Source organism: Amblyraja radiata, chromosome 14 (genome assembly GCF_010909765.2).
Source record: "Amblyraja radiata isolate CabotCenter1 chromosome 14, sAmbRad1.1.pri, whole genome shotgun sequence".
Classification (NCBI taxonomy): domain Eukaryota; kingdom Metazoa; phylum Chordata; class Chondrichthyes; order Rajiformes; family Rajidae; genus Amblyraja; species Amblyraja radiata.
In genome coordinates, this window is record NC_045969.1 from 17,569,898 (window position 1) to 17,595,047 (window position 25,150).

Genomic DNA, 25,150 nt, shown 5'->3' on the forward strand with positions numbered 1-25,150 from the left:
ATCAACTTGCTTTCATACAAGGTAGACAAAAATGCTGAAGAAACTCAGCGGGTGCGGCAACATCTTTGGAGCAAAGGAAAAAGGCAAAGTTTCGGACTGAAACCCTTCTTCAGCATTTCATATACACCTCCTCACGACCTAAAAAAATCCATAAGTACCTCACGGTTTATGAAATACATAGTCACAGTTATGGCACAAGACAACGTAAGATACAATTTCTGCACAGCAGGTTCCACAGACAGAAATGAGATTTTGGACTAAAATTTCTCTCATACCAATGCTGACCTGAACACGGGAGGAGGAGAAGGGTTGATGAAGGATAAATGGAATGCCCTGATCTTCATATTTTATTAGGGCCTGCTGCATTCATCTGATTGGATAAATGGAGTGCCAAAGTAACGACTCGTATGAAAGATAAGATCTTCAACAGATTATTACATCCTAGATAATTCACTGAAGAGTCATCTAGGTTACAATAGCAAAATAGCACAGAGGCAAGAAATCTGAATGAAAATTGAAGATGCCCAAATTCCTTTGCAGATTGTATTTCTCGATTCTTTAGGTCAAGTCTTTGCAATGATACACACAATGTTTTAACCCAAAGGCGAAATGCAACGGCTAAAATCTTGTATTATGAGGATAGCCAAAACATGAACCAGTTTAATTCTTTCATATTAAATGGATGTTGTGAACAGAATGTTGTTCCATTGTTGTTTTATATTAATGCTCTGGTAATTCAACGTTCTTTGCAAATACACATGCTGACATTTTTTTGAAGTCTTATTTTTCTTTATTACTTCATTCAAATGGAGACAAGACAAATTTAAAAGGAAAGAATGTAGTGTGCTTTCTTGTGTTTGAGTGGTATAGGTTTGCATCTGGAGCCACAGATTGTATACCATCTGTCAGGGTTTCTGCAGCTGTTAAGACATAAGTTGCTCAGACTCAATTTAGTTCCCAGTGGACATCAGCTCCAAACACTGCTGTTAAATATGCCGCAATTAGCACTAATAATACAGTTCAGCTCGGAGGTCACAGGACAGTCAATACAGGAAATGGGAAAGTCGCGGTGTTACTGCAGAGATTTCCTTCAAATGTCAAATCAATTTGTAGCTAAGTGGCCACAGACAACTCTATTACATTTAATGCCACAGATAGCAAAGTTTGATGCTATTAACAATTTCAAAGTGGAAGATTATTCTATTTGCTCACAAATCATCTTTCTGAAAAGCAGCAAATATTTATTGAGATCATGCACTTTTCTGCCTGCCAAAGCAATGAAGACTGGAATAAGCTGTGGAGAAAGTAGTTGAGGTCGGTATAACAACAACTTTTAAAAGAGATTTGGGCAGACACATGGATAGGAAGAATTTAGAGGGATATAGGGCAAATGCAGGCAAAAGTGATTAGCTTAGATAGGGCATCTTGGTTGGCATGGATGAGTTGAGCCAAAGGACTTGTTTCTGTGCTGTATGACTAAGAATTAATTTAGCAACAGTGATAGCCTGATTTCCTCATGTATGAACATCTGCTTACGGATGCACTTAGGTGCTTAATGAAGTAAGATCTACTCAGGCATAATTTGCACTGTTGTAGTTGGACATTCAGGAACACAACCAGCCACAAGTTAAAAGACTGGTGGCCACAATTTGATGCCGAGCTATGTTTCTACCTGAAACTACTGCAGTACAGCCAGCCTAAAGGAAAGAGGTAGTGTGTTACAAGGAGTCAGGTGCTATCATTGCTGAAGTACATTGTGACCAGCTAAATAAAATACATTGCATGTTTTAAAGTACTTTTTATAGTTCTTTATTAAGCACTGTAACTGTCTTAAACATTCTACTGTAATGCCTTTTCAAGGGCATATATATTGTAAAATCACTTTGGATATAACTTCATTAAAAACTTCCCAAATTTTAGGTTAACAGAATTTAAATTTAAATTCCACAGCTCTTATGGTAGGATTTGAGAGATAGAGACAGAAGGAACTGCAGATACTGGTTTACAAAGAAAGGCACAAAGTCTGGAGTAACGCAGTGGACCAGGAAACATCTCAGGAGAACATGTTGTGGTGATGTTTCAGGCAAGGACCCTTCTGGTAGGAATTGATCTGGGGGTCTGGATTCTGGTCTGGTAACTTTCACAGCGTGGGGGCAACGGATGGTCATCTCTATGTAAGAGTAGAGAAGTTTTGATTTTGATACTACTTTATAGGTTGCTGGTAAAATTGCACCAGGAGTACTATGAAAAATTCTAGTCCTTGTATTTAAAGAATGATATCCTTGCAATGGCGGCCCAGAGCAAAGTTGATTCCAGGGATGAAAGTGATGGCGCTTGAAAGGGATGTAGTCTCATTGGTAAAGAACAAGAAGTGATTTAATGAATCATAAAATATTCTGAGGGGGATTAACAAGCTGAATGCTAAAGAGATGTCTCCTCTAGATCTTGGAGGTGTTTCAGGATAATGGATTGTCCAGTTCAGATGGAGGAGGCATTTGTTCTTTTTAGGTTGTGAATCTTTGGATTTTCTTACCCCATTGAACCATGCATGTGGACGTTGACAGATATTTAAACTACAAAGAAGGCAGGGGAGATGGGGTGAGAGCAGGAATATATTGTTGAGGCCAAATTGGGTTGACCATGATTTTATTGAATATGGAGCAGGCTAGAGAGGCTGGATCTTCAAACTGCTCTTATACAATCATAATTACAGACAAATCATGCTCCATGTTTCCCTGAATCTGCACACGAGCCCAATTTAAATACCTATCATAAACTATTGTAACGTCACTGAAGACATGTTCATTTAAAGGCTCCAATTCCAAGAGGTTCTTAAATCTTATTTGGTAATATCTTAAAAACTTAATCCAGAAAATCCTACTGGGCTGACCATTCATGATCAAGGTATTTAAGTTTTGAAAACAATGTTCTCTGAAGATTTAAAAATAAAAATAAATAAATAAATAAATAAAAAATATTTTTAAAAAAGGTAGGTGGATTGCATACACTACCTGGCAAGGGCTCGAGGATGTAGTTTGCCTGGAATGATTACTATGAACTTCGTCCAACTCATTTGCAGTATCTTATAACACAAGCCAAACAATGCAATATAATGTGAAGAACAAGCTGATGCATTCCATTTTTGGATTGAAATATTCAGAGACTAGCATATAATGTCTCACTAGATGACTTATGAGAAGCCGAGAGATGTGGCAATTAGAAATGGGTGTGAAAGGAATCGGTGTCAATGAAGAAGTCCAGCTGGATCTCAGCAGCTGTGACTGTCCAACACAGCATGTAATTGTGGATATGGTTACAGTGCAGGGGGAAGGCAACCGTTACATATTAGAATGTGGTGCACCATAAGTGCACACATGATTTCGATGCCACATACTGTGTAATCTCAATTTGCCTTCAAGTACATTGTATTTCATGGTTAATTTTCATTGCCACAAGATTTGATAATGCACTCTAACATAATTTAACAGCAACAAAACACTTCAGTGAAGCACCACAGGGATAAAAGCAGACTAGCAAAGAAAAGTATTGAAATAGTGAATGAAAATTGATATAGGGAATCTATATCTTTTACTATTTCCAATCACCGAAAATATTTACAAAAGTGAATGAAATTATTTATGTTTTTAATTTTAAATTGCAGCTGTTGGAAAACTGATATAAAAACAAAAAATCCTGCAAATACTCAAGATATTCCTCCCCTCCCCTCCCTACTCTGTTGCTGTTAAGTAACTTGATTTCTTGTTTTCAGTACGGAATTGAATGTTAACATTTTCTATTTCACAGATGCTGTCTGACCAGCTAAGTATTTTCAGAACTTAGTGCCTTTATAACAATTACGCCAAGGTAGACAAAAATGCTGGAGAAACTCAGCGGGTGACGCAGCATCTATGGAGCGAAGGAATAGGTGACGTTTTGGGTCGAGACCCTTCTTCAAAAGAAGGGTCTCGACCCGAAACGTCACCTATTTCTTCGCTCCATAGATGCTGCCTCACCCACTGAGTTTCTCCAGCATTTTTGTCTACCTTTGATTTTTCCAGCATCTGCAGTTCTTTCTTAAACAATCAAGCCAAGCTCATTAGATTTGCTGAAGAATTACCAATATTTAAGAATGATTCGACACAATTCTTAGCTTTGAACCATTTCCACTCAACTATGAGTGCACGGTTGGCAGGTGCAGAGAATACATCTTTTTCACAACATGCAGAACCGAGTTACTACAAAATGGTTTCTCCATTTGCTTACAACAGTTGTAATGTACAACACTTTGAAGCATTTCATTGTGACAAGGCAATTATTATTATTCCTCCTCCTATCTAGATTTTGTCTATTTAATCCATTTCAATTTTAGTCCCAGCAGACTTTAGTTCCAAATGTAATCTCAAATTGCAAGATTGCTACTTATACATGAAAGCACTGCTATACATGATCCATTTAACAGCAGTTTATAATAAAGCATGTAGCAAAAGCTGCAATAAATAAATGTGTGTACTACCTCAGATCCTGTTCTTCCTCATAATACAAACCCATTAAGACAGGAACTCCACTAAAAGCTGTCTGAAGTAATTTTTTATTTTTTTAAATGCACGATTTTAATCTCACCATTCATTACATTTAATAATTCACTGAACTATGTCTTTGACTGAAATCCTTTGTCTCTGAAAGACTGGAGATTTTGTCACATAAGAACAGCGAGTTGACACAATAAATCTGTGAAATAGTAATGATATAAACAGGTAATACAGTAATATGAAATACACCGAACATACCTGATTTATTTGATGTAGAATATGACACAAGGAACCCTCGACCAGAGATGTGAATCCCACTCATAAACTGAACAGTGACTTCATTGCTCTCTGATTCTATAACCCTTTCCCACTGAAATCCAGGTCCACAGTATTTACCTGGAAAATCAACAGATCAATGAAGATTTGCTAAACAGATTTGCATTACATTTTAAACAAAAGACAAAAATAAAAAGTTATCAATTAAGAATTTTCAATACAGTGTCTGATGAAGGGTTACAACCCAAAACATCACCCATTATGTTTCTCCAGAGATGCTGCCTCACCTGCTGTGTTACTTTGGCATGTTGTGTCTATCTTCAGTATAAACCAGCATCTACAGTTCCTTCCTATACATTTTTCAATTATAGATGTAAATAACGATTAGAAATCAGTGTGGAAATTATAAATTGCTTTAGCCAACTTTTAGGTTAAAAAAAAAAAAAGAGTAAAATCTATAAGCTCAAGCTACAAATAAAAGTAAAATATGCAAGAGGTCACCAACATTTTCCACACCAACATTTCTCTCCCTCCATTTCCAAAGTTATTGACTTCCTTCTACATATTTCCGTCATCAGAGCTTTTAATTGATTCCAATCTCTCACCCAATAATACCTTCAAACAATCTGACTTCAGGACGAACACTGGCAGAATATTAAAGTGGCCACCATAGAATTGATACCATTGTACATCTTCTACCAAGGCACTGAGCATCAGCCAGGAGTAGTAAAATCAGCAGCTCAGTGTGAACGAGAATTGTAACTAAATCATTCCGATTGTATGCCGTGATGCTATAATATGTTGTGCTTTTGCTGTGTTTAATAAGTTGTCAAATGATAACCTCAAAGTTTGCATTGAATATACTTAGCTGAAATATTCAGGACATGCTGAACACACAATTATTGTTCCACATATTTAGACAATCTATGCAGTAAAATTATTGGCCAAATAATATCAAGACTGCTGCTGAAAAAGGCAATACCAGCTAGACTTTGGTCAATTTATGCAAGTCTACTCTTTGTACTTTAAATTATATTTTAAGAAAGGTAATTGTGTGCAGTTGACTGGAATTACTTGAATCAAAATATAGAATAATTCTAATATTTTGGGTACAAAACATTATTTTGTATTTCAAATCCCAATCTTACATGAAGAGGCAAGACCTTTCACAATCAAGAAAGCAATAAATTAAGCCCCCACTCTGTCCAAAATACATCTTCCAATCAATAACTGGTACAGAAAACAATTTTTGCTAATGTTCTTGGTTAATGAATAGAAGAATACATTGAAAAAGTAAGGAAGTCATGATGAACCTTTGTAAAAAACACTGGGTCAGCATAAATGAGATAGTCACAAAATGCTGGTACAACTCCGCAGGTCAGAAGCATCTCTGGAGAAAAGGAATAGGTGACGTTTCCGGTCTGAAGAAGGGTCTTGACCTGAAATGTCACCTATTCCTTTTTTTTTTTACAAATGCTGTATAATCCGCCGAGTTAATTCAGCTTTTTGGCTTAAATCAGCATCTGCAGTTCCTTCTTGCATAAATGGGATAGTGTCCAGTTCTGGGCACCAAACTGAAAACTTAAGGCTTTGGAGAGAGTGCAGAAGGGATTTACAAAAAATCCAGGTATGAGGAACTTCAAAATTATGAATAAACTAAAGAATCTGGGTTTGTTGGATTATAAACAGATTCAAGGAGATCAGAGGTATAAAAATAAAAAAAATATGAAGGGTACAGACAGAGCACATGGAGAAACCATTCCCATTTGCCATAGCATCAATAACCTGCGGACATAGTATGAAAAGATGATTGATGAAATAATCAGTGATGTTATTTTTTTGTTATGCAGTGACTGGTTCAGCCCCAGGAATGCACTGGCTGGGATATTTGATAGGATACTAGCATTGCAGTTTAGCACGGCATTGCAAGGACCAGGTTCTCTCTGGCGTATCCAGCAATAGTGCTCCCGGGCCAACACTGCTGATTTTCCTGCAATGACCACAGCAGAGCAAGTGATGTCAAAGAGAATGGACCTCAACATGGAATGCATGTCATGGGACTCACAAAAAGCACCCAGCCAAATTTCCAGATTGACACAAAATGACCCGTACATGCATTTATTGTATTTCATAATGAAAAGCAATCATCAACTGTATAATGCACGCAACTGAATTTCTAAGCAAATGCCTTTTAATCCTTTTTCGGCTTTCTTAAGAGTAAATGTGTAGGTAGGAACTGCAGATGCTCACTTAAACCGAAGATAGACGGAAAATGCTGGAGTAACTCAGCGGGACAAGCAGCATCTCTGGAGAGAAGGAATGGGTGATGTTTCGGGTCGAGACTTCGGGTCTGAAGAAGGGCCTCAACCCGAAATGTCACCCATTCCTTCTCTCTAGAGATGCTGCCTGTCCCGCTGAGTTACTCCAGCTTTTTGTGTCTATCTTCTTTCTCAAGATTAAAGCTATTCAGGTCTCATAACTATTAAGCATGCCCTATACATACTGCAGATGTTACTCTTAGAATAGTCAAGCAAGAATAGATTATGCTTTACTTACCAATTTCTCTTCGGCCTGGACCAATCCAATTGTAAAGTCGTAAGTAGCTCAAGTGACAAGAAGTAGAGTTTTCAATATCAAAGTCTCCAAATTTAAAAATAATTCTCTGACTGGGGTGTACACGGATCTCCCACTCACAAACAGTGTTGTTGGGATAAGTCTGTGGATAATTTATTGATGTAAATGTTCCACTCTCTGGACCAAGTACAGTGTGTCCACAGCCATCACCTGTAAAGAAAAAAAAACCGAAACGTTCATAAACAAATCACATCACAGAAAATCAACACGGCAATATAGGCTCCCTCAATATATTGATATTTTGTCAGATTTGAAGATCTTGAACGCAACTTAATGTTACTGGGAATTCAGCTTCATATAGTAAAGTATATGCAGCAATGGGTATTGGCTTCCCCATAACTGTGTGAAGTGCATTTGTCATACTTTAGACTTGCAGCACGTTGGCAGAGTTGTTGCCTTGCAGTAAACCTGTACTTTGAAGTGTAGGAGGAAAGTGGAGTAACCGGAGAAAAGCCATGTGGTCACAGGGAGAACATACGATCTCTATACAGACAGCACAGTCAGGATTAAACATGGTCTCTGGCACCGTAAAGCAACAACTCTACCGCTGGGCAGCCCAGGCAATTTTGAAAAACCATCGCTGATGTGGTGTCTATTAAATTATATCCTGGCTTCCCTAATACTGCTTTCTCTTATTTTTGTACACAATGGAAAATCTTCTTTAGCAGTCAATAATCTGCCATCTTGCTGACATACAGTGCCATACAGTCTACATTGTCGAAGGAGGTCTTCAACATGACATTTTAAAAAAAAACTCTTCTAAATTTACCAATTAGGTCACCGCAGTGGGACAGCCCCTTTAGGAGGCAATTAAACACACCTGAGCAATTACAAACGCCTGTGAAGCCATGTGTCCCAAACATTATGGTGCATTGTGCTGTATTATTATAAGAATGGAAAATGCTTGGGATGCAGGCAGATACCCAGCAACTCATGACGTCATGAATCGCAGACTTCAAGCAGTCATTGCCTGCAAAGGATATGCAACAAAATACTAAACATGACTACTTTCATTTACATTACATTGCTGTGTCCCAAACCTTATGATGCCCTGAAATGAGGGGACTATGTATAAACACTGCTGTAATTTCTACATGGTGAAACCAAAATGTATAAAAATGGCCTTTATTAAAATCTGACAATGTGCACTTTAACCACATGTGATTTTTTTTTCTATTACAAATCTCAAATTGTGGAGTACAGAGGCAAATAAATAAATGATGGAACTTTGTCCCAAACATTATGGAGGGCACTGTAATAACACAAGAGGCAGGGTGGGAAGAAGTGAAGCCCAGATAACTATGAGAATCAGTAGGTTTGTAGTAAACGTCAGTTGATAGTCTGTCCCTTGTGATGGCTACAGAGATCAAGAAAGGGAAGGGGTTATCAGAGATAGTTCAAGTTAATTTGCGGGCAGAATGGAAGTTAGCTGTAAAATTAACTAAATCAACGAGTTCAATAAATATTGAATGTACAGACCGGCACTGAGTGGATTAAGAGTGTTACATTGTTTTCTTTCATATAGATCTTTTTTTATTATGAATAAAGTTTATTTTTGAAATAGAAAGTTACTGTCTTCACCAGTTATCTCATCAAATAATTACTTGATGTCAACTGCAGTTGGGGATTGTGACACCAATTACAAATCTTATGAAAATCGTACAACGTTGCTTAACTACTGTGGGGAAAGCTGTGTATTTTCAAGCAATGTCTATTCTGTTGCTGGTTTCTGGAGACAAATGGGTCACGTGTCTCATCCAACGAGTTGAATAGCTGAGTCTCCAAAAATTATGTCAGCTGCAGTGTATTCCACTCAATTTAATAAAAATAATATATTTAATTATATGCCGCAGGCTGTTTAGTAAGCCGTTTGTGGTGGTATGGAACAGTTTAACAGTACTTCATAGATATTTTATATGGATGACTTTAATATAATTGTTACTGGGTATGTTCCAGTTGGAATGATGTTTAAGGCAGATATTTATTCCACCCCAAATTTTGAACACAACCCATATGAAGCAAAGGGATAAACCTCTGTTAACCAGAAGGAAAAAACATGATTATTATTTTGGAACAGCAATAGGCAAATTTTGTGCTGCACCTTCCTCCCCACGGACGTTTCTGCAGGCATGTAGATTTATTGTGGCTTATTGCAGATTCCCCCCCCCCCCCCCCCCCCCCTCCCTCTGTATCAATGGAAAAGTTGGCTGGTGCGCAAAGCAGATAGCTAGATTTTTAAATCAGGATTAAACAATAACAATGCCCATTTTTAGAAGTAGTAGAAACTTCTAAGGAGCTTCACAGGACAAATACCGAGTCAAATTGGATAACATAAAACAGAAGTACTATTACGACAGGTTGATCAAAATGATTGGTCAAAAAGAACTAATCTTTTAAAGCACCTTGGAAGTTACATAAACAAGATTAGGGATGGGATTTTCAGATCGATGGGACTAAGCAGTTGAGAGGTTATTTACCTATGAAGGAACAAATGAAATTTGGGCCACACAAATAACAGTGATTATAGTGGCTGCAGGGCCCCAAGTAGTTTCTGAGGAAGAGGGAGACACTAGAAGGGATTTGAACAAGGATCTTTATTTTTTTTAAATCTGAGAATATATGCAGTAAGTATAATGGTCGTGGCGATGCAGACTTGATGTGAACAAATGGGGTGGCACAGGGGCGCAGTGGTAGAGATGCCACCTTGCAGCACCAGAGATCCAGGTTCAATCCTGATGTGGGTGTTATCTGTATGGAGTTTGTAAGTTATCCCTGTGACCGCGTGGGTTTTCTCCCTGTGCTCCGGTTTCCTCCCACACTCCAAAGGCATACAGATTTGTAGGTTAATTGGCTTCAGTGAAAATTGTAAATTGTTCCTAATATGTAGGATAGTGCCTAAATTGTCCCTAATATATAGGATGTAACATAGGGTGATCGCTGGTCGGCACAAACTCAGTGGGCCGAAGGGCCTGTTTCTGCACTGTATCTCTAAGGTACAATGTAAAGTCTAAACAGGCATTTACACGAGTACGACTAGGCAGGGTAGATGGCCAACCACGAGAGTACTGGAATAATGGATAACAAGGCAGCAATGAATTTTAGAGGAAGACTAGTTAATTAGACCAACTGGCAGTCCAGCTGCAGGAGAACTCAGTAGAAACATTTTAACATTATTGCCCCATTTCTCAATGACTAAAGAAACCATCTGGATCATTGACACACTTTGCACATTCCTCTTCTGTGCCCTGGATTTGCTCTCTTCAGATAACATGCTCAGCCTACCATCCTCATAATTCTGTTCCTCTCTGTGCATAGCCTGGCCTGCTGCATGTGCTTGAAATGGATGTTCATCATCTCTTCAGTTCATTCCTTTATCATAGCTATCTTGTCTGTTTCTCATAGCCCAATATACATTACCAAAGAATAATGGATGGAACTGCAAGACGTTACCTCACTCATGGCTTTAAATAAATATAACATGTTGGGACTTTGTTCCCTTTAGCAGATTCAGACTTTAGTATGTGCTTAGATCATAGTAGATTTTATCTCCAAGCAATCAGATTTTGAACATCAAGTAACTCCGAAATATACTCCTACATATTTCTATACCACAGCGCACAATAGATATTTTTGATCCTACTGAATGTTTTGTGACCACTTGCTGGCAACAAGCATGACCCAGGACTCAGGGCAGATCAGTTTATTGTCATGTACAGCAGGGTGCAATGAAATCCTTGCTCACATGAAGCTCAGTGTACAGCTAAATAACAAAAAAAAAATGCAAAACAGCAGAATGGTGCCAGGGGGGTTAAGTGCAAAATCTAAATAGTGGAACAAATTAAAGTACAATAATGGAATAACCAAATGCAGTAGAGCTGGCGCCTCATTGCCTGTCATATTAACTTTCCATTTTACTCCCACTCTGATCTCTGTCCTCTCGCAGTACTCTGTTCCAAAGTCGATCAACAAAAGCCCAACGGAGAACATCTCATCTTCCAAACAGCTGTGTATCCGTCTGCCAAACTTAACTAAGTTCAACAATTTCATATAATGAGCAAAACCAGAATTTTGATTCTGGATTTCCAGTATTTCCTCCACAGTCCACCACTAATTTCAGACTATTCGGCATTGACATCATGTAGGCTAATTGACTGCTGTACATCGCCCTAAGGTGGTACAATCCAATGGGAGTTAATGGTAATGTTGGGACAATCATAACATTGCAGTAGAGCTAGTCTTATTTACACATTTAACAATATCCCTCATTAGCAATGCAATGCGCATGCTGTATTCAAAATGATGCTTCATCCTCTCCGTAATTGGTAAACTTAAAATATTGTCCCAAATCCAACTCTTTTGCTAGATGTGTAGGAAGGAACTGCAGATGCTGGTTTAAACCAATGATAGACACAAAAAACTGGGGTAACAGCGGGACAGGCAGCATCTCTGGAGAGATGGAATGTGTGACGTTTCGGGTCGAGACCCTTCTTCAGACTGTTTGGGGATAAGGGAAACGGGAGATATGCGCATGTTGTTCCATTGTTTAAAAAGGGGTCTAAGAGTAAACCTAGCAATTATAGACCTGTTAGTTTGACGTCAGTGGTGGGCAAATTAATGGAAAGAATACTTAGAGATGATATATATAAGCATCTGGATAAACAGGGTCTGATTAGGAACAGTCAACATGGATTTGTGCCTGGAAGGTCATGTTTAACTAAACTTCTTGAATTTTTTGAAGATGTTACTCGGGAAATTGATGAGGGTAAAGCAGTGGATGTTGTGTATATGGACTTCAGTAAGGCCTTTGACAAGGTTCCTCATGGAAGGTTGGTTAAGAAGGTTCAATGGTTGGGTATTAATGGTGGAGTAGCAAGATGGATTCAACAGTGGCTGAATGGGAGATGCCAGAGAGTAATGGTGGATGGTTGTTTGTCAGGTTGGAGGCCAGTGATGAGTGGGGTGCCACAGGGATCTGTGTTGGGTCCACTGTTGTTTGTCATGTACATCAATGATCTGGACGATGGTGTGGTAAATTGGATTAGTAAGTATGCAGATGATACTAAGATAGGTGGGGTTGCGGGTAATGAAGTAGAGTTTCAAAGTCTACAGAGAGATTTATGCCAGTTGGAAGAGTGGGCTGAAAGATGGCAGATGGAGTTTAATGCTGATAAGTGTGAGGTGCTACATCTTGGCAGGACAAATCAAAATAGGACGTACATGGTAAATGGTAGGGAATTGAAGAATGTAGGTGAACAGAGGGATCTGGGAATAACTGTGCACAGTTCCCTGAAAGTGGAATCTCATGTAGATAGGGTGGTAAAGAAAGCTTTTGGTGTGCTGGCCTTTATAAATCAGAGCATTGAGTATAGAAGTTGGGATGTAATGTTAAAATTGTACAAGGCATTGGTGAGGCCAATTCTGGAGTATGGTGTACAATTTTGGTCGCCTAATTATAGGAAGGATGTCAACAAAATAGAGAGAGTACAGAGGAGATTTACTAGAATGTTGCCTGGGTTTCAGCAACTAAGTTACAGAGAAAGGTTGAACAAGTTAGGGCTTTATTCTTTGGAGCGCAGAAGGTTAAGGGGGGGACTTGATAGAGGTTTTTAAAATGATGAGAGGGATAGACAGAGTTGACGTGGAAAAGCTTTTCCCACTGAGAGTAGGGAAGATTCAAACAAGGGGACATGACTTGAGAATTAAGGGACTGAAGTTTAGGGGTAACATGAGGGGGAACTTCTTTACTCAGAGAGTGGTAGCTGTGTGGAATGAGCTTCCAGTGAAGGTGGTGGAGGCAGGTTCGTTTTTATCATTTAAAAATAAATTGGATAGTTATATGGATGGGAAAGGAATGGAGGGTTATGGTCTGAGCGCAGGTATATGGGACTAGGGGAGATTATGTGTTCGGCACGGACTAGAAGGGTCGAGATGGCCTGTTTCCGTGCTGTAATTGTTATATGGTTATATGGACGTTGATGTAGAGAGATAAAGAACAATTGTGCTAGATGGCCAGATTGGCTTGATTTTTGTTTTAAAAGCTGATGCCTTTTACACCATCCTAGTGACAACCAACCAGAAGCCTTGGATGAACCAGGAGGTCCACAATCTGAGGACCAGACCTCAGGCATTCATGCCTAGTGACAGATTCATACAAGAAATCCAGGTAAGATAGGGTCATCAAAGAGGCTACAAGGGAATTTCACTCTAAATTGGAGGTAGAGACGGAATTTTTGCAGCTATGGCAAGGCAAAGCCAAGTGGCAGCTCGTGACAGTGAGGATTCACTTCCAGATGCGGTCCATGCACGGATGTGCCTTCTCAGGACCTCCATAGCTCCAAAGATATTGCAATCCCAGTCACCGAGGCTGACCTCAGAAGATCATTCAGGAGGGTGAACCCTTGGAAAGCGTCTGGATCCAATGTTGTTGCATTTGCAAAACCCGCACTGAGTTTTTGGGGAGAAGGCAGGCACAGGTTATTGATAGGGGACGATCAGCCATGATCACAATGAATGGTGGTGCTGGCTCGAAGGGCCAAATGGCCTCCTCCTGCACCTATTTTCTATGTTTCTATGGAAGATTGTACAAATAACTTGGGGCAGCACAGTGGTGCAGCCAGTAGAGCTGCTGTCTCACAGTCCAGAGATCCAGGTTCAATCCAAAACTCGGACGCTGTTGGTGTGCAGTTTACATGTTCTCCCTGTGACTGAGTGAGTTTCCACCCGGGTGTTCCAGATTCCCCCCCCCCCCCCCCCATGTCCCAAAGATGTGCAGGTTTGTATGTTAATTGGCCGCTGTAAATTGCCCCTAATGTGTAGGGAGTGGACCCGAGAGTGAGATAACAAGAACTAATGTGAACAGGTGATCGAAGGTCGACGTGGACTCGGTGGGCCGAAGACTCTGTTCCCATGCAGTATCACTAAATTAAACCTCTGCTTACAATTCCCATTTTGGGCTGAAATGGAACAAGCATTATATAAAAAAACAGCAATATACTTAAAATGCAAAGTGAATTTCACGAGACTTGTTTGTAAATTAATTATTTTCTATTAATTAGCCCATTGTCCAGAGATTTGTGTTTATATGCCAAATAAATGACTTCAAGGATAGTCATCTGGGTGGGGAAGAAATACTGAAGCCAGTAAAATATCAAACTGAGCAGCTCTTCCTACAGTAAAGATTGTTAAACTAATCTTAACATTTTTGAATTTGATATCATATATTAATATGCCCTGGGCAATCAGCAACAATCTCTGATCATCGCAAGGACATTGAAATCAACATGAGCAGGAACAATGTCTCAGGCTAAATGACGAGCAACAAGGTGTCGTATCAGATAGACAAACCAATAATGTGGAACTACAGATATTTTAATAGGTTTCAATCTATCTTTCTATTCCACCTGCTGCTCATGGTTTGTTGATTTGCATACTCCTGACTTTATCCAAGACTTTAGACCCAAAGAGCTGAAGTAACTCAGCGGGTCATGCAGCATCTCTGTTGATAAAGGATTGGTGACGTTTTGGGTCGCAACCCTTCCTCAGACCCAAGTCTTACTTGATTTCCCTGGTGACTAAAAACTTGATTTATGGTGAATACAACTATTTATACCAATCAAACGTTTTTTAATGCCAAGTGTTTTTTGCCATCTAAACATTTGTTACTGCTTCTGACACAGCCATACCCTTAACATTGTGACATTTAATTTACTCAAAAGGTCTAAGTGATGCAGTATTTAATGGTACGAATTTGGTGAGATGCAGCTGAAAGATTTAACTGGCTCTAGTATACAAAATATACAGGAACAAAACAATTTCAATGCAAGTTACATTTGACATTCACTCCACATAAAATTTAAGATTTTAATTCTCATCTGGTTTATTGAGTTTCCTCTCAACATCCAAAATGTATTTAAAGCATTTTACACTGTTTTCCTCTGCAGCATAAAAAAAGTTTCTGATAAGTATAAATTAGAGATAGGGTTGCTGAATTATTCTATTTTCTGGCATAAAAATCCAGAATTGTCTTTATTTTATGTCTAAGTTCACAATCAACTCAGAAACATGGAACAATGACCCCAACATTAACCTTTCACAAAAATCATATTTCTCAATGTTATTATCTTTTCTTGCTAAAATCTCTATGCCAGAACCTAACATCCTGCTCACTCCCACCAATTCACATCACCCGCACTTTCTCTTTTGTGCCCGATTTGAGAATATATTCTCTTGCTTATAGCAACCTGCAATACAAAGTAACATGAAAATTAAACCTAGAGAAACAATAATTACTTGCTCTCCAATTACAGAAAATTGTGGGCCAATGTACATAGATTTTTCAAATGTGTTAGAAAATGAAACTACTGGAATGCAATGCTCAATTTAATTACTTTTCAATATAGTTAGCCACTGAGTTAATTATGCTTGCAATTTAAAGACTGCACAATGGAATTGGAATGCAGCTGTTTGCTCAGCTCTTTCAAAACAGCATGTTGGAGACAGGAGTAACATAGAGCAGACTTCAAGGATATGAATTTAAATGTATACTTGCCACTCAAGTGTTGTGGCACTGAACTAATTTTATTTTAAAGCAGCTTTAAAAAAATAAATAAATCAGTGATTTATTTTAAATTGTCTAAGAAGGAACTGAAGGGCTGGAAAATCGAAGGGTAGACAAAAATGCTGGAGAAACTCAGCGGGTGAGGCAGCATCTATGGAGCGAAGGAAATAGGCGACGTTTCGGATAGAGACCCTTCTTCAGAATGATGTGGGGGTGGGGCGGGAAGAAGAAAGGAAGAGGTGGAGACAGTGGACTGTGGGAGAGCTGGGAGGGGGAGGGGAAAGAAGGAGAAAGCAAGAACGACCTGAAATTGGAGAAGTCAATGTTCATACCGCTGGGGTGTAAACTGCCCAAGCGAAATATGAGGTGCTGCTCCTCCAATTTACGGTGGGCCTCACTCTGGCCATGGAGGAGGTCCAGGACAGAAAGGTCGTATTCGGAATGGGAGGGGGAGTTGAAGTGCTGAGCCACCGGGAGGTCAGGTTGGTCATTGCGAACCAGGCGGAGGTGTTGTGCGAAGCGATCGCCAAGCCTATGCTTGGTCTCACCGATGTAGAGCAGCTGACACCTAGAGCAGCGGATGCAACAGATGAGGTTGGAGGAGGTGCAGGTGAACCTCTGCCGCACCTGGAAAGACTGCTTGGATCCTTGGATGGAGACAAGCGTAGCATTTCCTGCGGTTGCAAGAGAAAGTGCCAGGAGAGGGGGCGGTTTGGGTGGGAAGGGATGAATTGACCAGGGAGTTACGGAGGAAGCGGTCTCTACGGAAAGCCGAAAGGGGAGGAGATGGGAAGATGTGGTCAGTGGTGGGCTCCAATTGGAGGTGGCGAAAATGTTGGAGGATTATTTATTGTATGTGACGTCTGGTAGGGTGGAAGGTGAGGACATGGGGGACTCTGCCCTTGTTACAAGTGGGGGGGATGAGGAGTGAGAGCAGATCTACGGGGGTATAGAAGAGACCCTGGTGAGAGCCTCATCTATAGTAGAAGAGGGGAACACCCGTTCCCTAAAGAATGAGGACATCTCCGATGCCCTGGTTTGGAACACCTCATCCTGGGTGCAGATGCGGCGTAGACGGAGGATTTGGGAGTAGGCAATGGAGTCCTTACAGGAAGCAGGGTGGGAAGAAGTGTAGTCCAGATGGCCATGGGAGTCAGTGGGTTTATAGTAGATGTCGGTCAGTAGTCTGTCACCTTCGATGGAGATAGTGAGGTCCACAAACGTTAGGGAGGTGTCGGAAATGGTCCAGGTGTATTTGAGGACCAGATGGAAGTTAGTGGTGAAATGGATGAAGTCAGTGAGTTCTGCATGGGTGCAGGAGGTAGCACCGATGTAGCGGAGGTAGAGTTCGGGGATAGGGCTATGGTACGCCTCGAACATTTTAAATTGTCAGACTGTTTGCAAAAAGCAATTGACATTACAGTGGGCGAAATTGGCAGGGTTTTCTGAATTGCTATCTCCTGCCATTTCTTGGCCTCCAAATCCAGACTCACAAAACAAGTATGGAACTCAGGATAGATGATGTCAAAAAAATTTTGTTGTTGTAAATATGCAAGTTCCAGTTTAATTTGACTGGAGCACAGTTGAGCAGATGTATATATGTGGACTCTGTTGAAGATTTGCATTAATGTCTACACATCGGCTGTAATACAAGGTGGTCAAAAACAGTAATAGAGGTTAACTTTTTATGGTGTGATGCACACAGGTGTGTCAATGGTGCAGTAATACTGATCCAGCTGACTGGATCAGAGGTTGAGCATTAAGGAGTTGTCTTTTAGAGTTGAGCATTAGTTTGATGGACCTAAATAAGCCAGAGATTAACTAACCATCAGCTGAATGAGAGTCTGAGTGTGGCAAGAGCAACCGATCCTATGTTACAAATAAGTGGATAGGTGAAAAAATGGAATACAAAATAAAATATTTATGTCTACAGTGCCCTCCATAATGTTTGGAACAAGGACCCATCATTTATTTATTTGCCTCTGTATTTCACAATTTAAGATTTGAAATTTTAAAAAAAATTGCATGTGGTTAAAGTGCACATTGTCAGATTTTAATAAAGGCCATTTCTATACATTTTGGTTTCACCATGTAGACATTTCTGCAGTGTTTATACATAGTCCCCCCATTACAGCACACCATAATGTTTGGGACACGGCAATGCCATGTAAATGAAAGTAGTCATGTTTAGCATTTTGTTTCAAATCCTTTGCAGGCAATGACTGCTTGAAGTCTGCGATTCATGGATATCACCAGTTGCTGGGTGTCTTCTCTGGTGATGATTTGCCAGGTCTGTATTGCAGCCATCTTTAGCTTATGCTTGTTTTGGGGGGCTAGTCCCCTTCAGGTTTCTGGGGGTGGGGTGGGGGGGGGGGGGTAATTTCTACATGGTGAAACCAAAATGTATAAAAATACCCTTTAATAAAATCTGACAATGTGCACTTTAACCAAAGTGCTTTTTTTTTTTTCTATTCCAAATCTCAAATTGTGGAGTGCAGAGGCAAATAAATAAATGATGGGTCTTTGTCCCAACATTATGGAGGGCACTGTATGTGGCAACTTTCACAATCCAAACACACCTCACTTCCAAAGAGGAACTTTCAAAGATGCAGTCACTGTGTGAAATACAAAGACTAATATAAATGCTCTTTATTTGTGACATTGATTAAGACATAAAATATAGCCAGGAAATAGTATTCGGGAGGGGGAGGGGAAGAGCTCTTCTTCAAAGAGCACTGTTTGATCTTTTCTGCCTGCTTGAGAAGGTATTTGGGGCTTTAATTAAGCATGTCATCTAGAAGTAAACAACTCTAACACAGATTTTTTTTGTTTGGGACAAAGACCCATCTTTTTTTTTTAAATCTGAAACTTTAATTCTCTCATACAGGCAGCCTGACTGTTGAGCGTTTCCAGGATTAGCATTTTTATTTCAGATTTCCAGCATATGCGTATTTTGACTTAAGTATCAGGCCAAATTCTCTGCTTAAGTCTTTGAAATGGAAATTTGAATCAATGCCCCCTCTGACTCAACAGTGACTGTACTACTAATCAAGTCACAGCTGCTAGCTATGGTCAAATGTAGGAATGAAGATTGGAAAACTAGCGTCAGGAGGGAAGCTTTAGTATATTGGACTGAACATGGGGAGTTGGAAAAGGGAATTAATAACATTGTAGAAGCTAAGTTAATGGAACAATTGGAGACACTAGGAGAGCATAAAATATGATCCTTTTTAACATTTTTGTTTATTACAAAAAGTTACCCTGCAACTAAATAGTAAAGATATATCTCATTTTTTCTTGTACAAGTAAATACTGTCATTTAATGACATACATATTGCTGGTTCTTGACAATAAATCCACTGAAAGTATATTTGGGATTTAATTTAAACTGATACTCTATCTTAGCAGAATTCAAGCAAACATTTATATTAGGAATATACATGTTGAAAAATATCTGGGAGTGTTATTTAATCACTGTTTGACAATGTATTCATTCCCTTAAACCCCCTCAAATGAAAATATATTTATATACATGGTTCTTTACTTCGGCTTCAGGATTTCAAGAAGCTTGTTTGTTCACGATCAAAAAAGTACTACTTATTTACAAAACGTAGAAAACAAAGAAACCCGAAACGTCACCTGATCAAATGTTCTCCAGAGATGCTGCCTGACCTGCTGAGTTAATCCCAACACTTTGTGGGGTTTTTTACTACACAATTGAAATTCTGGAAATCTTGCTCAAAGTGAAAAACTGTTTTCTAGAGCTGGTGCACTGAGTGTGACACCGTTGAAACCGGAAAACAGGTACAGATAAACTGAAGTTAGCTTTGACCAATTATTAACATGACGGCTACAACCCTTAAAACGCCGCCGTTCAGACATAACACACCTCCACCATCTAACCAGTTAACAGCTTACTAAATTGATTGAAGCAAAAAGCTTGACAACTGGAAAGAGAAAATTGGCCTGTAGGCCACAGAAAGAAAACAGATCCTACCACTTTAAATCTTCAATGGAACCCCATCCCCCATCACAAGCTTTAGCTAAATCTTCAACTATTCCAAAAAAGATCACTCCACTGTTTCACTGAAGGAGGTGGAGGGGGTGAGTGTAGAAATACCGAACACTTTGTAAAGAGTACAAACTACACTCAAGTGAAGTCAAACAGCCCACCTCGAGTGGAAAACTATAGGAGGGAGAGGGGCCGAGAGTTTTACACTGGCTGGCTCTGTGCGCGACTCACCTTTCTGGCCGATCGCGCTGCTCAACGTCGCAATCAAGCAGAGAAAGATGCCGGTGTTTCTGGTGTGTTTTCCTCTCACGGTGCCAGCCTCCATGCCGAGAGGGGAAAGGAAGGCATAATGCGGCGGAGTCGTTGGGCGATCGCGCTGCGGCTGCCTGCTCTTGCTCTTTCTCTCTCTCCCCCTGGCTAGGTTCACACGCGCACACACTCACTCACTTCTCAATCACTTTCAATCAAGGATCTTTGCTTTCAATCACTGGTCAACCACTTCCTCCGCTTCCGCCCATCCCACAATGCAGTCCGTATGCTGGACACACTCCTCCAGCCCGGACACTGCGAGCCTCCCCCCCTCCTCCCCTCCCAACCCCGACACAGTGTAGCCGCCCTCCCGCACCCTCGCCTGGTCACTGCGTGCCTGCCCTCATCCTCTCCCTTCTCACTCCCGCTCCTTTACTGCCTGCTCCCTGATGATCTGTACAGGGTCAAATCTGCTCCATAGATGCTGCTGCACCCGCTGAGTTTCTCCAGCAATTTTGTGTACCTTCGATCTTCCAGCACCTGCAGTTCCTTCTTGAACACAGGGTCACATCTGTACTCGCCTTTTCTCCGCACTTCGGGGACTACGGCAGAAATGACCTGCAATTAATGTCAAGAGTGTTTTATTGTCACATGTCCCAGATAGCACAATGATCAGACAGCAGCTATGTAGCGAGAATCCGTGTTAATGTCTGAAACAATAGCTCTCTTTCTCTTCATTGAAGTTTTTTTTATCCACTGTTTTCTGTTTTGTTTTTTTAATTTCAGTTACTTATTTAAAGCAACGTGAATGTTTTTATAAAGAACACAAAGAATGACAGATGTTGGAATCTTGAGCAAAACTCGAGGCGCTGGAGTAACTGCAGGTCAGGCAGCATCTGTGAAGGGAATGTACAGGCGATGTTTTTCAGGTCGTGACCCTTCTTCACATTGACTAGAGGGGGGGAGCTGGAAACGAGTGGGACAAGACCTAGCAATGTAAATGTTTTATCATATTTGAGGTGATCAATTGATGGTCAGTGTTTAATTGTCATCTGTACCAAATGGAACAATGGAATTCTTACTTGCAGTGGCAGAACTGGTTTGTAAACACAAAGATAGACACAAAAAGCTGGAGTAGTTTAGCGGGTCAAGCAACATCTCTGGAGAAAAGGAATAGGTGACATTTTGGTAAACCCAAAATGTCACCTATTCCTTTTCTCCAGAGATGCTGCCTGACCCACTGAGTGACTCCAGCATCGTGTGTCTATCTTTGTCTTTAAACCCGCTTCTGCAGTTCCTTCATAAGGTTTGTAAACATGCCACTCAATAGGTACCCAAATAAACAAACAAAAAATGTTCATTAAATATTAGCGACACTCAATATTAGTGCAAAACAAACAACACCAGCAGTTCCTAGTGCATCCAAGACAGTTGGTAGTTCTGAGTTTAGTTGGAGTTAGTAGTATTCAATAGCCTGATTGACTGTTGGGAAGAAGCTGTTCCTGAACCTGGTGGTCAATGGTGCTTTGTTGTCACATGTGCAAACGCACACAGTGAAATTCTTTTTTTGCATACAGTTTAGTAAAGTATTGCTATACCTAAGCACAATCCCTGATTAGCAAGGTGTACAGAAATAGTCCACTGTGACTGCATACAAGAGGCGCCAGGTTTTGGCACCATGTTCAAAGTCTAGGCTGTATGAGTGTTTCTATGTTTCTATGAGTGGCAACTGATCCAGGCAAGCCCAGCCTGCTGCACGGCCTCCAGCCGTCACTTTTGTCTGGCTCGTCCAATTAACCAACGTCCCTCTCCTTGCCAGTCCCCCTTTGTGCCCTGGGATCACCACCCACAGATGACCTTGAGAGCGCAGAAGGCAAGACCCTAACTCGCTCTCCTATCATTCCTTTCTCCTCACGTCCGCCGTCACCAGCTCCCTCCTCTCCGGTCTCTGTTTTTCAGAGGATGACCAGGGGCCAGCTTTTTGGCAGCTTTCCCCTGCAGGCTGCAGCCCGCCAAGTCTTCTGCGTCACAGTTTTAGACTCCCTTAACTTCTTCCCGATGGCAAGAATGAAATGCGAGTGTGGCCAGGGTGGTATGGGTCTTTGATGATGCTCCAGCCAGTTGGCCTGTGTAGGTGTTGAGAACGTGACCAGGTACGCCATCAAGTGTAGATGATTTCCAAAGGTTCACCTTCCTGAAGGATCTTCTGCTATCGTCCTAAATGACTGAAATTGCAAAACTATCTATGTAATTCTATGAGGCCAAAGAAGGCACATCAGTGTTCTCCCAATGGAAGTGTGCGTAGAATTCATTGATCTCATCCGGGAGTAATGCCTCATTGATGATTTGCAATGTGCAAAACAACTAGATGAGAACCATCTGCAGAATCTGATCCATGGATAATGCTGTGGATTTTCTGGCTTGTCCTTTTCAGCTCTGAAGGGTGTGAATTAGCCTCAATACTCTTATTGGATCCTGAAGGTTCTGCATTTCTTCCCAAAGTAATAGCTTTATGAAGTATCTTTATGTAGTGAACCATGCAAAGACACTTCCCAAGTTGGTTATCAAAACAAGATCAAAAGTGGTGTAAGGTGTCAATAATTTGATGACTTTTTTGAAGATGTAACCTAGAAGGACAATTAGGATAGGCATGTAGATGCTGCAATATCGACTTTAACAAGGTCGTTGATAAAGTTCCATAAGGCAGTCTGCTCTGGAAGGTTAGATCGCATGGGATCGAGGGAAAGTTAGCCAACTAGATACAAAATTGGTTTCATGGCTGGAAGCGGTGGTGGAGGGTTGTTTTTCGGACTGGAGATCTGTGACTGGTGGTGTGCCTCAGGGATCACTGCTGAGCCCATCACTGTATCATTTATATCAATGATTTGGATAAGAACGTTCAAGACATGATTAGTAAGTTTGCAGATGACGCTAATGTGTGGGGTCATAGATTGTGAAGATGTTTATCAAGAATTACAGCAGGATCTTCAGCAGCTGGGCAAGTGGGTTGAAGAACGTCAAATGGAATTTAATTCAGATAAGTGTGAGGTGTCGCAGTTTAAAAAGTTAAACCCCGGCAGGTCCTCACAGTGAACCGGAGGGTCCTGGGGATTATCATAGAGTAGAGGAATTTAGGAGTACTTGTATATAGTTCCTGAAAGTGGTATCGCAGTTAGATATGATGGTGCAGAAGGCTTCATCAGTCAGGGAAATTAGTATAGAAGCTGGGACGTTATGCCACAGTTGTACAAAACGTTGGTGAGACTGCATTATGTTCAGCATTATGTTCTGATTGGGTCACTGGTGTAAGAAATAACTCTATTAAGCTGGAAAGAGCACAGAGAAGATTTACGAGGGCCTGAGCCATAGGGTGAAGTTGAGCAGGCAAGCAATTTATTCCTTAAGAGTGCAGGAAGATGAGGGGGTGATCATATAGAGGTTTTTTAAATCATGAGGGGAGTGGATAGGGTGGAGGAACATAGTCTTTTCCCAGGGGAGGGGAAATCAAGAAATAGAGGGTATAGGTTTAAGGTGAAAGGAGAAAAACCCAATGGAAACTTGATGGACAACCTCTTCTAAACAGTGAGTGGTTTGTATTTGAAAAGGGCTGCCAGAGGAGGTAGTTGAGCCAAGTATAATAACAACATTTAAAAGACATTTGGATGAGTACATGGCAGCTATTAACAGCAAGATGATTAACATGGAGGCTGCCAAAAAAGCAATAATAGAAATTATGCAGTTGATTGTGTGGCTGGAGAAGGTTATAATTCTAGGGAGGGTTGGTGCCTGAGGGAACTATTGGCTAGTGTGGATGATACTCAATAACAAAAAGCTGTTTAATATTATCACATAATATTGAGGGAAAAAAGGAAAAGTGACAAGAATAATTAAGAACATAAGGAATTGAGCATTTGGCCATTTGCCTCCTTGGGTCTGCTTCACCATTCAACAAGATCCTGACTAATCTTCGGCCTTAATATCATTCCTTGCCCTCTCCCCATCTCCCATGGTTTTTCTAATATCCACAAATCCATCAATCTCTTTTTAAATGTAATCACTGTCTGAGTCCCCCCCCCCCCCCCCCCCCGCCCAGTGTAAACTATTCCAATGATTCACTATCTACTGAGTGAATAAATTTCTCCCCTTTAAAAAAATATATATATTTATCCGTTATTTTGAAATGGCTTACAGTGCTACACTCCAGTGTACAGCAGTTAAAATTAGATTAAACTTATTTGCCGGTCTTGCTAAAGGTAAGGTTCTTGAACAAGGCCAGCAGGCCAGACCATGCAATTAAACGAAAAAGAAAAAGGAGATTGAGCCAAAATGATGGCCAACATAAATGGCATCCCATCAGTTTGTAGCGACTAAATCATTTCAGAGGATATGGTAGCTACCAACGTCTAATGCAAGACTACAGATTCCCTCAGCTATTTTTATTAACGGCTCCTGCAGGACTCCATTCCATTCTCCCAGTTTGTCTCTCACTGTTTCATTTGCTCCGATGATGAGATCTTCCGCACAGATGCCTCTAATCTAACTTCCTTCTTCCTGAAATGTGGCTTCCCCTCTATCATTGTGGACAAGGAGCTCAATGGCATCTAATTTATTTCCTGCACTTCTGCTTGGCCCCCTTTTCCTGGACAGACCATGAACAGTTCCCTAGATTGTTATCTTTGATCCCACCAGGCTTCATAATTCAGTGGATCATCCTTTGCAATTTCCGCCAGCTCTAAATTTCTGCCACCAGACACATTTTCCAAGCCCTCCTCCTCTTTCAGCATTTTGGAGAGATTTCACCCTTCATGACTCCCAGAACTACTCTTCATTCCCTGCTCACCACTCCCCTTCTTGTGGTACTTTCCCATCAGTCACAGCAGGTGTAACATCTGT

The 25,150-nt window shown here is 40.5% G+C and overlaps 1 protein-coding gene across 3 annotated transcripts in view; it reads right to left on the reverse strand.

Annotated features, from left to right (window-relative positions):
* dcbld2 (discoidin, CUB and LCCL domain containing 2) overlaps window positions 1–20,579 on the reverse strand; it is a 79,294-nt gene extending 58,715 nt beyond the window's left edge. For all 3 annotated transcript variants that reach the window (XM_033032645.1, XM_033032644.1, XM_033032643.1), the window contains exons 1-3: window positions 20,240–20,579; window positions 7,362–7,589; window positions 4,788–4,925 (exon numbers count right to left, since the gene is read on the reverse strand). In XM_033032645.1, the coding sequence (XP_032888536.1) occupies window positions 4,788–4,925; window positions 7,362–7,589; window positions 20,240–20,333 (460 nt within the window). In that variant the 5' untranslated portion in view covers window positions 20,334–20,579. The remainder of the gene's footprint in view (window positions 1–4,787; window positions 4,926–7,361; window positions 7,590–20,239) is intronic.
* Between the last annotated feature and the right edge of the window lie 4,571 nt (window positions 20,580–25,150).